The 17,063-nt window shown below is 38.8% G+C and overlaps 1 protein-coding gene across 16 annotated transcripts in view; it reads right to left on the reverse strand.

Moving 5' to 3' along the window:
- Window positions 1-17,063, reverse strand: part of DLGAP2 (DLG associated protein 2) — a 480,050-nt gene that overhangs the window by 28,659 nt on the left and 434,328 nt on the right. For all 16 annotated transcript variants that reach the window (XM_087775270.1, XM_087775281.1, XM_087775268.1 and 13 more), the window contains one exon: window positions 9,080-9,429. In XM_087775270.1, the coding sequence (XP_087631396.1) occupies window positions 9,080-9,429 (350 nt within the window). The remainder of the gene's footprint in view (window positions 1-9,079; window positions 9,430-17,063) is intronic.

The raw sequence follows: 17,063 nt of genomic DNA on the forward strand, positions 1-17,063 counted from the left end.
AGTCATTGACTCTGTTGGGGTTCTGGAGGCTTCTTCACACCAGGTAAGATGCTGATGGAATGATGGAGTCAGTACACCTGGATTGCTCTGGACCACAGCTAGGACTGTGTTGGACAGCCAGTATGGCTTCACTAAGGGCAAATAGTGCCTGACAAGTTTGTTGGCCTTCTACAACGAGGTTACAGCACTGGTGGGTAAGGGAAGAGTGACTGATGACATCTACCTGGACTTCTGGAAAGCATTTGATACTGTCCCACACAACATCCTTGTCTCTAAAATGGAGAGACATGGATTTGATGGGTGCACTTGGTAGATAAGAAATTGGCTGGATGGTCGCACTCAAAGAGTGTGGCTCAATGTCCAGGTGGAGACCTGTGATGAGCCGTGTCCCTCAGGTATCCGTATTGGGACCAGTATTATTTAAAATCTTTGCTGGGGACATGGACAGTGGGATTGAGTGCATCCCTCAGCAAGTTTGCAGATGACACCAAGCTGAGTGGTGTGGTTGATACTCTAGAAGAAAGGGATGCCATCCAGAGGGACCTTGACAGGCTAGAGAGGTGGGCCTGGGTGAACCTCATGAAGTTCAACAAGGCCAAGTGCAAGGTTCTGCACCTGGGTCGGGGCAATCCCAAACATGGATACAGGCTGGGCGATGAGTGGATTGAGACCGGCCTTGCGGAGACGGACTTGAGGGTACTGGTGGATTAAAAACTGAGTATGAGCCGGCAATATGCACGCGCAGCCCAGAAAGCCAGTTGCATCTTGGGCTGCATCAAAAGAAGTGTGGTGAGCAGGTCGAGGGAGGTGATTCTCCCTCTTGAGACCCCACCTGCAGTACTGTGTTCAGCTCTGGGGCCCCCAGCATAAGAAAGACATGGATGTGCTTGAGTGGATTCAGAGGAGGGCCACAAAGATGATGAGGGGGCTGGAGCACCTACCCTATGAGGACAGGCTGAGAGATCTGGGGTTGTTTAGCCTGGAGAAGAGAAGGGTCCAGGGAGACCTTATTGTAGCCTTCTAGTACTTAAAAGGGGCCTGTAGGAAAGATGAGAAGGGACTCTTTATCAGACAGTGTAGTGATAGGAAGAGGGGTAACGGTTTTAAACTGAAAGAGGGTACATTTATGTTAGATATTAAGAAGAAATTCTTTACTGTGAGGGTGGTGAGACACTGGAACAGGTTGCCCAGAGAAGTTGTGGATGCCTCGTCCTGGAAGTGTTCAAGGCCAGGTTGGACGGGGCTTTGAGCAACCTGATCTAGTGGAAGGTATCCCTGCCCATGGCAGGGGGCTTGGCACTAGATGATCTTTAAGGTCCCTTCCAACCCAAAACGTGCTATGATCCTATTCTATGATTCTATTAGACTGGGTCCAAAGGAAAGGACGAACATCATTACTTCCAGTTGTGGGATTGTTGATGAAGATCCACTTGTGGGATTATTGATCAAGATCCTTGAACTTGTTCGGATGAACTGCAACGCCAGATGATGGTGTCAGTGACGCAGGCACAGGCTCCACAGCATTACAAGCCTGAAGGTTTGACAAGGGAAAAGAAGTTTGTGGGTGGCCAGGCTGAAGAAGCTGAGCAGATGGGAACACAGGATTCTTCAGGGCCTCCTGCTCACTCACATGGCTCAGCATGAAGGGACAGGACATTGTGTGCCAGACCAGACCTGAGCCGAAGCCAGACAAAAGAAGCCAAGCTGACATATCCCCACATGTCAGTCTTTGCCTTCAGTTCCTTTGAAAGCGCTGCACTTCCTTCATAGAGTGATATCCTTAGGATGACCATTTCTACATCCTATGCTACAGGCTCTACTGAATGAGTCCTGGGAGATAAGGTGGAGGCCAGGTTGCTGGACATGGGCTAAGGAAGGTCAATGGTATCATACTTGTGGGGCTAACATACAGCTAGTAGCACTGTGGAGGTGAGCAATGGTCAATGGACAGAGAAGAGACTGCTGCCTTCCACGAGGATGTCTCAGCAGCTCAGACGTAGTGCTGTTGGAAACATGATGATCTAAAGATACAAACAAGGAAAAGTCCCTATGGAGAACATCAGTTTGGCCAATTGATGTTGTTGGAACAAAGCAGACAGACTGGCAACACACACTTTTCTTCTGTATTGTATATCAAAAGCATATCTGTTTTTGCCAACTACATTGTTTGGTTTAGTAACAGATAGCATGTCTTCTTTTGAACTCTGCTTCTGATGTGTGGAGACAGACTTCCCTTTTATATTTTGGATGGGTGGTATCTTTGCATTGATGAAACACATTGAGAAAAAGTCATTTCATCTACCTGTTTTCAAGTGCTTTCTTATTGATATTTCACCTAGAAGTATATCCTGAATAATTTGCCCAATATGCAATTGACACCTAGAATTTACAGGCATAAATGAAGTAATCTGCTCAAAAATTTTATTCAAAACAAAATTATCAGGAAAATAATGGCCCAAGTATCAAAATAAAAATGACATTAGTTACCTCTAAATATAAACTCTTGCCAAATTATCCTTCCCTCCAGCTTGGCAAGGCTGACACTGACTAAATGACCTGATAATTGCCTTCATATATTAATGCTTTCATTTCCTCACTGTGCCTTGTAACAGCAAGAGAATGCCAAATTTTTTTGTGCGTGTGTGCAATCTAGGATTGCAAATATTGTAACAACGAACAAAAAAAATAGATCTGGAAAATGGAGGCAAATGCCAAGACAAGTAAAAGTGGGAAATAAGCAAACAATTTGCACTCACAAAGAAAAAATGAACAAATAAATTGCATTTCTGTATGACAGTATTATAAAGACTCCTGCTAGAAGACAGCAGGAAACTCTTTGGATTTAATCAGATTGGCCAGGCTAGATTCAAATGAGCAGAGGAGAAAAAGTAATACGTTTAGTTTGATTGTGTGACTCCTGAAACTCAAATAAGTCCTAATAAATCTGTTGGTATTCTCCATGATTCATTATTGTTTTAATACTTTCATGGATTCTAAAAGCCTTAAGATTTGCAAATTGGCCCACAATCTCAGTAAAGCAAAATAATATGACAAATTATGTCTGGTTATGAGCGAGTCTCACACAGAAGAGGAAACAAAAAAATAGCCAGACAGTGACCAAAAGCAGAAGAAAAAAGAGGAGTAGTTCTAATATAGCAGGTCATCTTCCTCTCTCCTTGCAAACAAAGAACTAAAACTTCTTCAAAAATTTGGCACTTTATACCATGGAAAATGTTGTTCTATGGGCTTATAGTATGCCCATAAGGCTCATAATATTAATAGTAAATGGAATGAAGCATTTTGAGATTGTTTCTATCTTATTTGTCTTACCTTTCACAAAGGTGTAACTCCCCTCCATGTTTTTTGCTGCCAATATGAGGAGCAGACAATAGTATGAATCCTCTATGATCAGTCACTGCTAACCAATCCAGTTCAAAATTTGAAAACTAAGTATCAGATACTGGCACTGACTTGGTAATAAATGATCCACAAGTAAATTATACTAACAATAAATTATTTAAGTAAATGCAAATCACTATTGCAAATAACTTGCTTGTTATAATCATTCTTGGTTTGTTTGTAGGCACTCATTCTAGAAAAGGATGCATGAACTGACTAAATTATTCCTTCAAAGTATTTACTATGCTTTTTTAGCCAATAATTTTAACCACTTAAAAGCAACCTTTATTTCTATATTAAAGTGTTATTCTGCTCTTAAACATGAGCACTGCAACATAACATTGTAGTGTCCTAAAAATTCCAGTCTTATCTTCTATACATGCCGTCTCTAAGGAAGGCTTGAGTTTAATATATTCAATGTGTAAGAAAACAGATTTTAACCTGGTGTCTTTCTCTTCTTTCTCATAAGCATGAGTAATAAGAGTCCTTCGGGCCACATTATGTCTCCCCATGCAACTTCACTGTGCTCAATGGGTTTTCGCTGCTGTAACCAATTTGTTCTATAATTAGAATTTAATAAACAATGTCTCTGATGATGTACAGGAAGGGAAATAATTCACCTTTCCTCTCTTGCATAGGCTTCTCAGTGATAACAAGAGTAAAAAAGGGAAGAAAACACTAAATTTGACACTAGATCAGGTACATGTAATTGTGAATGCAGATAACCATTCTTAGGTACAGGGAGATCTCATTTGTATGCAGTGACTTCAAAGCAGGAAAAATACTTCAAATAAAACTACAGTACTAACTGCTACCGCTTTCCTTAACTGATAGAACACTTTTATCAGCCAAAAGACATATATTCTTTCAAAATAATTTTTAGAAACCTACCAAAATAAACCTATACTTTCATGCTTGAGTGATTTTTTGTGCCTCACCACAGGGCTCCATTTTGCTACTCCACTACTTCCCAGCAGAACATCTGGACTACTCAAATACATTGCGTGGCACAGTAAGTGCTAATTACCACAAGAATATCCTACAGCAGGTTGAAAACTTCCGCTGGTCTTTTAAGAAAGCACTTTTTGCTAAAAATGCATGCCAGGGTTTAGAAACAGGATTTGTGTCAAGCTAATATGAGATAGTAACAATAAAATAATGCACACAGCAGTGATTGCTCATAACTCTTTTGGTGCGTTTAATGCTACGTGGCAAATTGTTCTGAACCAACAAATATTCTGTAAGGCATCAGTCTGGGTCTTCCCCACTTCAAATGTTTCATTGTGTTAGATGGCAGTTAAGAAAACGAGCAACAGTAATTCGTGAAAAGAGTAAAAAATTAGATGGCTTTAAAATAACTATAGCTTTGTTTTAACTACAGTTCCAACTGCCAAGCTTTTTTGACAAGTGAGGAGGCTGAAATGCAACCACTGGATGGGAACTCTGCTAACTAGCTAAACCTGTGCATTCTGACTTTATCTATCTATCTGTCTATCTATCTATCTATCTATCTATCTATCTATCTATCTATCTATCTATCTGTCTATCTGTCTATCTGTCTATGTGTGTGTGTATATATATATATATATATATATATATGTATATAGGTCAATGTTAACTCTAAAGGCCAGGTTATAGCCTCTGTACCAAGGAGGTGTTATCAAAACTTTCACTGACTTCGGCAGGCCAAGGACTTCATGCACTTCTCTCACAAAAGCACAGTCTGACAGTGATTTTAGGAGCAGAATGAACAACGCTTACCTCTAAAACTTTGGATCATTTATGATCCAAAGACCAGTGTAACCAATGCAAATGTTTCTTTTGATTGCTATGTGTACACTGAAGTAGATCACTAACAAGGATGGTATAACCTAAACAGTACAAAGAAAATGTAGATGCTCATCCAAGTAAGTATGCTATGTGGGTACAAAATGCTTTGCCTTAAAGGGAAATTCCAGTTTGAGACTGCAGAGTTTCTTGAACAAAGTTTTTACCGTATGATGTTAATAATTTCATTAAATATATATCTAGAAATATTATGCAGAAGATCCCCTTTTGACACAAAAAATTAGGCAGCCGAGTTATTGCACTAATCCTCCTGAATACAGCTTTTGATTTATAAGAATGATTTGTTTAATGAAGATTCTGGAGATTAAAAAAAACCCTAGATACTTGAAGTGTGATCTCCTGATGATAAATGAAGATGACAGAGTCCATTCTCTACGCTACAATTAGTGCTCGTCTCCAAAAATATCATCATGAATCAGCCTCCACACTTACAACGTTTGTTTCCATCTCATCTACTTCCAGGGTTTCTGTTCATTTGGAGAAGCCTTTATGTCTTTTAAATAGAGAAAAAACAAAGGACTGCATGTTTTTAAATACTTGAAATAAATAAGGAGTAATTTCTTGACATGTTTTCTCATATATTTTACAATCCAAATGCTTTTAATATGAAATGGTTTATAACTAGAGCAGGTTTTGAATGTTAATCATTATCATATATACCAGGGTGTGCAAAAGAGCAAGGAAAATCCCTGAAAATATATTAGCAATAACCTTGTTCTTGACTTAGTGGTTATTTTACTCTAGACAATCTCTACCCTCCATTTTAATTCAAATACTTTGATTAGTCTTCTGCTGTCATGATAGAAGACAGATACGAAGGCTATAGCTACTAGTATTACTAGAGTTTTATTCTTTGTTCTATATATGTATTCTTAAGAATGCTGACTAAATTTTGAATCCCAGAATCAGTATTTTTCAATTTGTTTGAATTTAGGAATCAACATTTTTTCCAGTGCCTTCTGACAAGTCTGACAATATTCCTCTTGATTTAAATATGGCAGTGAAAAAAAAAAAAAAAGCAGCTATTTTCTGGAAAAGCTTTGTTTCTGAAGCTTTTTTTGGTCAAAATTCCCATCTGGGATAGGGGTAACATACTGTGAGATGGGTTACCATATCTGTGTTGTTCTCTGTCCTTGCAGACTGGGTGCTACTGATCTTCATGGTAAGTCCAATGCACACCTAGGAGCTTGGGCTCCCTATGCACGTGCATACCACCCCTATGGCACATGCCTAGTATGCCAGGACTTTTTAAAAGGAGTTCTGTTCGTTACATGTACACTACACAAATCATATATACCAAAGACATGGGAGTCCTAGGCTGGGTCCATAGCAGTTCCACATGCCGAGGCATCGCTGGTCATTCTTTATCTTTGTGCCTCTCTGCTCCTGTATGAAGCTTCATTGGCAAACATTCTCACACCAATGTGTTAAAGAAAGGAAACATTAAAAAATGCACAAATTAACCATCCTGATAGCAAATTAATTAATGCAAATAAATGCAAATTCAATGCATTACCCTGGCATGGCATGCTAATGAGAAAACAAGTCATTTAGTCAATCAAGGAAATATGCAAATAAAAAACATCCTTTTCTAAGGTGCTTTGATGCAGAAGTCTAAAAGAAATTAAATACTTCAACTGTATTTTGGGGGCATAAATTACTGTTTATGTAGTCTGCAATAAGAGTATTCTACCCTGTGTTTTTATTCCTTACAAACCTAGCAACAGAAACACAACAAAATGCATTTTCTGCTTAGAAATGCTGCAGAAAGGTATTTTTCACACTAATGTAATGTTTGAAACTTACTGCAGAAAAAAACCCAAACAACTAAAATGTGCTCTCAGGATACTGTGTTGAGGGTAATTTTGCAATTTTAACCTTATCTAATGCCAAATGGTACAACCAAGCAGTTTGTACTTCTCAAAAGATAACAAACAGCTCATCCTTCTAAGACCTGCTGTTGCAAACAATATTTGCCTTTTTCAGTGTGTGCACCTGAGGACCAGTATTATGGGCCAAGCATCAGATGACAAATTGCTACAGAAGATTTGCTGCCTCCATGGAAATCATTTCACAGATGTTTTTGCGGATTATAAACACATATTATCAAACACACCACATACCAAGAAGGGTCAGAGCCCAGTGAAAAGCACTGGTCATCACCTGCAGTAAGAAACAGGATCAAGTGATGTAATCAAAGTTTCAGAACTAATTGGTGAAATACCAGGACTGACTGAAGCAAGACACCAACATTGTTAAATATCACTGTGCACAGCTGCTGTAAAGAAGAGATAAGAGCAACACTAGATACTATTCCTTTCTGAAGAGTAAGTTTCAGGTTTGGGGCTAAAAGGTACCAAAAATTACTTGCTGCTTCTTTGAGCTTTTCACTGTTATCTGCTAAGCCTCTTCTCTGAACAATTTAGGATACACTAATTACTTTGTAGAATATTTGAAAAGTAGCCATCTGAATATTTTACTATTGCTGTTAAATTGCATTCTACTCTCTTGCCTCTAAAGAAGCAGAAGCAAATACTTTTATGTTGAGAAATGGACAAGCACCTTGCTGGCAAAGCCTGTGCCTTCCCATTAGTCCAATACGTTGTGGAACAGCAAAATTATACCACACTAAGATGTTAAACAGTGAAGTTCAATCAGTAGCTGTGACATGCTTAACCCAAATACTTTTCTCTGATTGCATTTTAAAATTAATAGAAATGGAATTACTACTTTTTAAAGAAAATAATACACTTCTTAGTAGATGAACAGTCACTTGCTGGGCTTTGTTACACGGATTATTGCCTTCTCAAGACCTATGTTGCTGTCTCCACAATACCTGTAACTATGCCAAAATACATGGCATTTCCTCTATAGCTGATCTGGCAAAAGTAGAGATTTTTAAGCACAGAACCTAGTGATGTAAAAGGGAATATTCACATATTTAAAATTATATATGTCTAAGTAACAGCAGAACAGAAGCCTAAATTTGCCTCTACTCCTGTGTCTCAAAGGACTTTGCATTCTTTGCAAGTTCAACTTTCTGATTTTTATTACCACTTGGTATTTCCTAGAGATTTAACCAAATTACCATCGCTATCTATAGTGCTTTCTGTTTAGTAGAACGAATAGTGTTCAGAAGTTGCATTTGGAATCATCTTATTTCATTCACCTGAAACAACACAACGTAACTGAGGTTTCCACAGCCTGACAGACATTTTGTCAGGTGAAATAAATATTCCATTTTTTGGTGGTCAAATGGAGGAATGCTCAACGACTGTGCTTATTAACATTATTGCATTACTCGCCATCTATAATTATGCTGTATCTACACCAGCACATTTCTTTCTCTCCCTTGGTACATTCTCCCCAGCACAACTAAAAGTAAGGGTCGGTGGGGCTCTTTTTAGGTAGAATAACTTGAAGATGCAGCATCATTACACATTTTCCAAGGTCAAAAGAGAAAGACAATGGAAAAAATACACTCAAGCATTTTAAAGACGGCATAATTCCATAAAAAGGACTGTGAATTCAGGGAGGGAAGGAGATGAACATGCTGTTCACCTGTAGCTCTGCAGTATAATTTTCATATCAAGTGTTAATGACAGGTAACCTCCCTAGAGATTTATTCATTCATTTTCTTCCAGGTACAGCATATTAGCCAAAGACTTTTCTGCACAGCCACATTGCCATGATGTGAATTACAATTAACACTAAGCAGCCAGGGGTTGTTTGTTAGATTATTAGAGCCAGTGAAGCTGAATGACTCATTCTATGCTATTTACAGAAAGAAGGCAAGCAATTCATCACAGAACAGATGTTAATGATAGGCTACCTGGATCCCTATAGAGGAACGTCGACTCTTAAGAAACTCCTCTGCTTTTGACACTAAAATGGCCTTGTCACTGGTTCGTATCGAGGTGCTCTGGCTCTCGGACGCGTGGCGCTGCGCAGCCGCTGTTTCCAAAGCGAGATTCATGGCCTTGTTACTGTCCAAACTGTCGGTGGAGTTGTACATCCCTCGCCCGTCCTGCGGCCATGGGGAAATCCTCTGAGTCCGGCTGTCGTGGTATGCGTCTTGGGTGGATTCTGTGCTGCTCTGTGCCGTGACTGAGATCAGTGGCTTGGAAGTGGTACGAGGGGGTACCGGTGGTGGTGTTTTTTTGTAACTTGTGTAAGTTACAGCTATGGAAAGAATTTAAAAAAAAAAAAAAAAAAAAAAAAGAGAAATCAAGATTAATCTGATGGAAACTTCACAACAGAAATCACCTTAACATTAAGATTATGCTACTTAAAAATGAAGTCGGTGCAACATAGCGCTCTTTGTGAACCTCGCTATTAGTTGAAAGTGTCTCTCAGAGTCAGATGGGTATCCACAGCAACATTTTATTTCAACCAGGAAGCAAGGGGTAGAAATTGGAGTCCCAGATTACAGTGAAGACGAAAGAGAGTTAGTGAGGATTTCTGTGTGTTAAGATTTTGTGCTGGGTAGGTACACACTGGGGCTTCGGAGGTTGTTTCCACATGGGGTAAAGCTGATAAGAGAAATAAAGGAAGATTTTTTTTTTCCTCTTGTTATCATCTGAACTGTGGGCTCTGTACTGATACAGTGTATTAAGAAAGTAGCATCAATATACTGGAACAAAATATTATTCAGAAACTTCTATTTTACAGTATTCCACACTTTAACCTTTAAAAATATTTCCAGGTGTAGTGGCTGGAATTAGGCAAGATTGGCTACTTAACACAAGAAGCACGTGTTTTAAAAATATCCACAATACTGTTAATAAAAGGAAATGCCAGGCATGCAAAAAATGTTACAATACATACAAAGCTACTACGTACTTGGACAACAAGCAAAAACTACAATACCAAAAGCAGTGACTTTTTATCTGTTATCCTGCAGTAAGCCTTAAATCCTTAGAACATACATTGAAGGGGGATATACTTAAATGCAGAGAATATGGAAATATAGATATGGGTCTGAAACACTGGGAGAATTGGGTATACATGAGCAGAACTAAGACTTCTGGTCTGATGAGCAGAGCAGGTCTGAGGCTGGTTTAACATAGATTCTGTCTTGCTGCAACAGGCTCAATAAACCTCCAAGAAAGCTCGACAGATGCAGAATTGTGCCAATACTGCTTCCTTACAAAATTTTACAGATTTCATAGAGATAGATATTTAGTCATTAATATCACATAGCTGAATTTTCTAATTGTCTAAGCCCACTATATTTTTCTGGTACTAATAAAAGCATGTCCGTTATGGAAGTGTTTTTTCCCCAAAGCACATATAATCATAATTGATAAAATTAGCGACCAATACAAAAATGCATCATGATATAGCTTTCTGTATTCCTGTACAGGAAAATCAAGTCCAATTCATTTCTTGTATAATTGCAGGAAGATAAAGAAAATGATTATGTTACCCCATATCAATAACGCTGAAATAGCATAATGTATACATGCAGACACCAGGATAATGAATGACTTAAGGAAAAAGTTTGCCTTTTTCTGGAGTTGTTAAATGCCTTGACATTGCAACAGTGACTCAGGAAACCTTGGAATTGGGATTACTTGAGTCCAAAAAGGATTCTACAAGAGTTCCTCTTCCCATTGTACAAATACGGGCGGATGAGCAAAGAAGTCAGAAGGAGTGCCTCTCCCGTCATGCTTTTTGATATGAGGCTATGTTGCCGCTCTCTGGAGAGAAAAGACCAGTTTACGAATTTGCTAATAATTTGGGACTGCTGAGCCTGTATCGCCAGGCTAGCCTATGGGAAAAGTGAGCCTAGAGAAGATTACTCTTAAATTTTGATTCTTGATAATCATAAATAAAAGGGTGATCATAAATAAAGGAGAGCAAGGGGAGAGCTAGGAAGTGAGGACCTTCATTTGAGGCATGTTTTGAATTACTACTGATGCTGCTCAATTCTGGTAGAGATTTACAGAGAGTCTTGCTCTGAGCTAAATTGCTCTAACAGAGTGAAACACGTGAAAACATGCTCTTCAGATTCTGAGAATGTGTGCTTTTTTTGAAGAGCTGTTTTGTTGTCCTATCACTAATCTTATCTCCTGTCACGAAAGAAGGGAGAGGCTGTAAAGCTTGGAAATCAAGACAGTGTCTTATGAGCTCAAGCAGTGGCTCTAAGGAATGTATCCACTAAGAGAGCTGCCATAATCCTGCTCCCTCGCCTTCCCTCTGCAAATGTAGATGCAAGTGATCAAAATGCTGGGAGACGTTAGAAATAGAGACTATGGGGTGAAATAGGGTGAGTAAAATCCAGAAGAGGAAGATATTTTTACCTATAACATAAGAGAGGTTAGCACTGTTATAACTAATTTACTGGTTTTTACTGTCTGTCTTCATGCAAAAGAATAGCAGTGAATAACGAAACATATGGTAAATGTGATAATGAAACAGCACAAGCAAGTATATCCCTACTACTTGGGCAGCAGGTCATTCCTCTGTCTAATGAATATAAATGTTAAACTTCTGCTGCAACCCTTCATAGCTAACTTAAACTTCATTTACATTTCTAAAAAAGAAAAATTCTCCTTGTGGCAGAATCAAAACAGTCACTTGCTTTTTTTTTTTTTTCTTTTTTTTTCTTTTTTTCCCCTAGGATTGAATATTTTATTCTGGAAATTTCTGATTGTTTTGGTGGAGTGACATGTCTTAAAGCCACCAAGTATTACAGTTACTGCAGTATTCTGGCAAGCATTTGATCATGAGCACTAAACAGGAATTAAAAAACCCACAAATGTCCAACAAGGAGAAGAAACCAGGAGAAAGACTGAAAGTTCATGAGAAACTGGCTACATATTTACAGTGAAATATGACAGGAAGAAATCCGATTAACTTCTAAGCTACAGTCACAGAGATCAAATATTGAGCAGGGAATAAAAAAATCCATCTCTACACAGTTAATGAGTTCATATCTGGAACAACAGTTTCAGAGCCACAAAAATCTGGGACTAATTGGAGACTGTAACAAAATCAGGTAAGAAGATGGAGGCGTGAATTTACGAGGCAAATCTTGCCACCAAATTCTATTTGCTTTAATCATTCAAGTGGTTCCAGTGAAGTAAATGGGATAACTTAGATGATGATCAAGACTTCTCTTAGATAAACTTGATGTGTGTTGCTGACTTAAGAGATGACTACATAATAGATTAGGGTCTTGTTAAAGGACAAAGGTAACCCTGTAATCCATAGTTCACTGTTCATGCTTGGCCTTAGATCTCTAATAAGTATTGGCTTAAGGTCTGAAGCATGACATTTTATGTCACTTTCAAAAATTTTTTCCATTACATCTGTGAATGTTCCTGTTATCAGCAGTAATGTCTTTTTCTATTATGTTCAATCCTTGGCCTTAGCAGTCATACATACCACGTATTACATACGGGAAGAAACATTTCCTTTTCCTAACAGAAAATGAACTTCCTTTTCATTTATCATCCCCTTCTTATGCTGATGGATAGGAGCTCCTGTCAGCTTTGCATCATTCGCTACTTTGCAAATTTTATTGGCCTTAGTGGTTATTAGTTCAAAGTAAGCACATAAAACCTCCTCAGTGCTGCTTCATGTCTTCCCCATTTTTTGGTCCATCATTCTACAAACTTCAGAGCTGCGTTGGGTTTTGCCATCCCTGCAGGGAGGGCTGGTGCTCGGCAATGTAGCTCCGGGGTACCGAGCACTGGCCAAGGACACTGTGCGAGTAACTCCATTCAGGGCACTGGTGCTGAAAGCTGAACTGGGAAAAAGACGACTGGGATGGAGGATGCTTGTCTTCAGTCACAGCAGGACAAGCTGGGTGTCAGAGCCAGCACAACGGCCGGGGATGAAACACAGCGTAAGGACAGGGGCCTGCAAAAGCAGAGCACCAGGAGGGCAGAGCTGTCACAGTACGACTTGAGACTGATTTAAATTGTGGACTTCAGCAGAAGCAGAGACATGCTTCAGGTTTTGACATATAAAACTCCAGTCCTGGATAATCTTCTGTTGTTTCTGTGGCTCACAGAAGACGACCAAAGATTTCTGATTTCTTTAGTTTTCTGGGTAGTTTTAGTGTGCATATGCTAGGCATTCCTGATATTTCTCTCACCAATCCTGCTGCTGAGCAATGAGGCTCAAGCAAAGTAAAAGCAACAGCCTTCTGCCATGCTGTTAATCAATTTGTAAAATCTATAGCTGCTCTGAAATGCAAAGAAAAAGAAAGTAGATGGCACAAGAGGTAAATATATCTTTTTAATGTTTAAACTAAACACAGAAGGAATTATGAAAAAGAAGCTAAAATTTTCCTTCCAGTTGTATTCAAAGGCTATCTATATACAAACCTGAATTTATTTTTTTCCTTTTTTAATAAAGCAGGAAAAATATTTTTTGGAGCTCATAAAATATAGTCTATCTCCATCTGTTAGCTTATGATCATTAACCAAAAATGGTAAAATTGATAAAAAACTGTTCTAATTCTAAACTAAATGGATATTTCAGAGTCCCATTTCAATCAAAGTATTCACTGTTGAGGTACTTGCCCCGCTTCAACATAAACATGGGCAAGCAGCTCCACTGGATTTTCCTTTAAGGAAAGACATTGTTAGAGAAATGGAGAGAAACCAAAATGGTTCTGTGCTGCTTCATAGTGGGCTAGACTAAATGATGATGAAAACCAGGTACAAATTGTTTAGGAGAAAGGAGCAGGTAGCAATGCAGCATAACATGCATTAATTTGTCACTCAGGCAGGAAAAAGTGTAACACATCAATTTGTTTTTGTAAGGATCATTGCCTTTATGTGAAGACAGCAGTGCCCATTTATGCCAGCTCCAGTTATCTTCTCCTAGTGTATGACTTACATTTGATACCTTAACTGCCCGATGACCTCACATATACAAGATTGCCTATCAGTGCTGAGTTTGGCACAGAGATGGCTACAAGTGACCTGTTCTGTAAACCACATTAATTTCTCTTACGTGCTTTGTGATCCCAGCTGGAAAGCACTGGTCAGAACCAGAGTATCAGGCATTATGGCAATACTGCAGGGTAACTGAGAAGACAATCCCAGCACTGGAGAACCGGCAATTTGACGGTTTGGACACATACAATAGAAATCCAAGGAAAGTTTCCTGATAATTCGTAAGTAACAGGATTTCTTTTTATTTAATTGATACACCTGGAAGCAGAATACCCCTCTTTATCTACAGTGCATTTGACTAAACTTGCTTAAGGTTACTGTTGCTACAGCCATAGAAATGTCAGTTGCTCTGCCCATATTTCAGTGCCAACACAGTTCGTACTAGAAATAAAATGACTAAAATAATTCAATTTAGATATAACTTCAGGTTATCCATAGAGATTCACAGACAAAAGGCAGAAGGAGAGACATGATATATTTGATTAAATGTCAGTGGCCGTAGGTGACATTCAGAACACCTTTCAAAAGGCAGCCGTTTAATAAATCACTGCTGTTGGTCCATTTGCAAGATAGAGTCACCTGAGGGGTTTTTACAAATCAATATAACCACTAAGCACTTAGTCAAAATAACATTATTTAGGCTGAGATCACAAAGTTAACTGGATGATGAATTTACATGAAAGCACCATCAATTAAGGGAAACGGTTGTCCCTTATGACACATGGCAGGAGTAAACTGGATTTTCTGTTTTGTAAGGAGGTTTATTCAGAAGGAGGATAATTACTCTGCAGGGAGCGTGGAGCTGCCCTGGAGGCAGAGCTCCCAGGGGCATGTTGCTGCAGGCAGACAGGGCTTCTCTGAGGAACCACAGCACCGAGAGAAACACGGTACAGACTCCCAGGCTGACGCTAGATCTTCTGCTTTGCACAGAGAAGGTGAATGCTAACCCTGGAAGCATTTCAGAAGAGGAAAAAGAGACCTTCTCATAATGAAAGGCCACAATTAAATCTAATCCTGTATGAAAAGAGTACTCAGTTATCAGTATAGTCTTCTGACCTCCATGAATACTGTTCTAGCCAAAGGTTTTTACAGTCCCAGCTAACATGGCTGTCCTTGAAATCCTCTGAAATCTCTTCACTGTGCTCCATCATGGTCATCAGGACCTCTGATCTACTCTTAAAATAAAAATGTCCATATGGATGCATAACTGTTACTTCTCGAAACAAAGAACAATGAACAGTAAGAAATCAAAGGGTACTTTTGAGAAAAAAAAACTCAGCCACAAAAAGAGTTTATTTCCCGCAAAAAGAATGAACTCTTTGATGATTTTTCTACCAAGCCATGGATGTCAAAAATAAGAATACAAGTCCCTATTTAAAAGAGAGGATGTTGGGACACATCTTTTTATATATGCCTCTTGTCAACTTCCGTTATACATTGATGTCCAAGGCCAAACATAATTAAAAGGAGACTGTAGTGTCAAACAGGCCAGTTTAATTTTTTAGAAAGCAAATCTGGCTTTTCCTAAAGTCATATTCTGAAATGTTAGAAAGGGATTTCCTTCTTGGATCAGTAATACCTTTAAAGTTCAGTCATAACAAGATGATTTAGAAATGCTTAGTTTTGACATGTGTAGTCTCTGGCTACCTAATTAAGAAGAAGTGATCAGCTAGAATGAGGGCAAAAGGTTACGGTAAATTAGTCTGTTTGGATCCAAGTCTGCCATTTTTTATGTGTGCCATCAGTTGCTACCTCAAAGACCTACACCAGTGATTCGGGGTCTACCTTCTCTTTTCAGTGCTGGAGCAGTATGTGCTCAGGCTCTGCACAGAAGAAACTGTTTTGCTCCATCACCTGACCCTAGGCAGTGCTAACTGAATGTAAATGCAAGTCTTTCAAAGTACTTCTCAAACACACGCACTTTGCACTTAAATTGAAACATCGGCTGTATGTGAGTATGGGGCAGGTGAGGAAGACACGTCACATTCTCATACAGACCGGGCTCCTCCAGCCCTTTTCTTTGCTGCTCCCTGGATAGGTCCACACCTTTGCTTGCTGCTCTGCTAGTGAAAGATCCTGTCATTTCTGAGGGCTTTCCATGTTCAAGAGTTTCTCCATTTGTAAGGTAATGAGAGCATTTTTTTGAACTGTAAGGATATTCAAACCTTGCAAAAACAGTCATTAAAACTTACCAATGTCATACTGTGCTTGAAATTCAAGAGATAATTTTGTTTTAAATTAAGTTAGTTCTTTTAATCGAATCTTGGATAGATTTCCCTCAAACATAATCAGAGAGATACTTTGGTTATTAACCTATCTTCCTGCTTCTTCCCTTTTCTCATTCAGCACCCCACAATGAATCCTACCCAGTAAAGGGACCAGGTAGTTTCTCAGTAGAGAGAGAGTCTTTTTGAGCTTGGGTATCCATGAAAAGAGCTCTGTTTCTTGCTTTCCAGATTAAGAAACAGTGATATATTCACAGGGATATTTTTGTGAGATATTTTCTTGGAAAGACTGCTTACACACAGATGAGTTTTATCAGCATAGTTTATATGCATTTTATTTAAACTATATAACCCAAATCATTGTCTGGGTGGTAGGTATCTATAACTTCCTAACCTTTTTTCCTGATGGGTAATTTTACATGTATTATGATTAGGTAAACCTGGATATTTGTTACAACCTGAAGTCAGATGTTAATTCATGGTCTCATGTTGCCATAGTCCATGGGGGCAAAATGCTGCATTTATCCTGTGCCAGTTTTTTAAGCAAGGTCTTTTAGTAACAATGAATTATATCATACCTTCAAGACAGTATTTGATAACTATACATGGCAATCCATCTCACCTCACATTAGTCACTTAAAACACAGTCATCCAAGTCTAAGTTAGTTGTCTGATC

This window comes from Nipponia nippon, unplaced genomic scaffold (genome assembly GCF_047370975.1).
Source record: "Nipponia nippon isolate SJK-2023a ecotype South Korea unplaced genomic scaffold, ASM4737097v1 scaffold_4, whole genome shotgun sequence".
NCBI lineage: Eukaryota > Metazoa > Chordata > Aves > Pelecaniformes > Threskiornithidae > Nipponia > Nipponia nippon.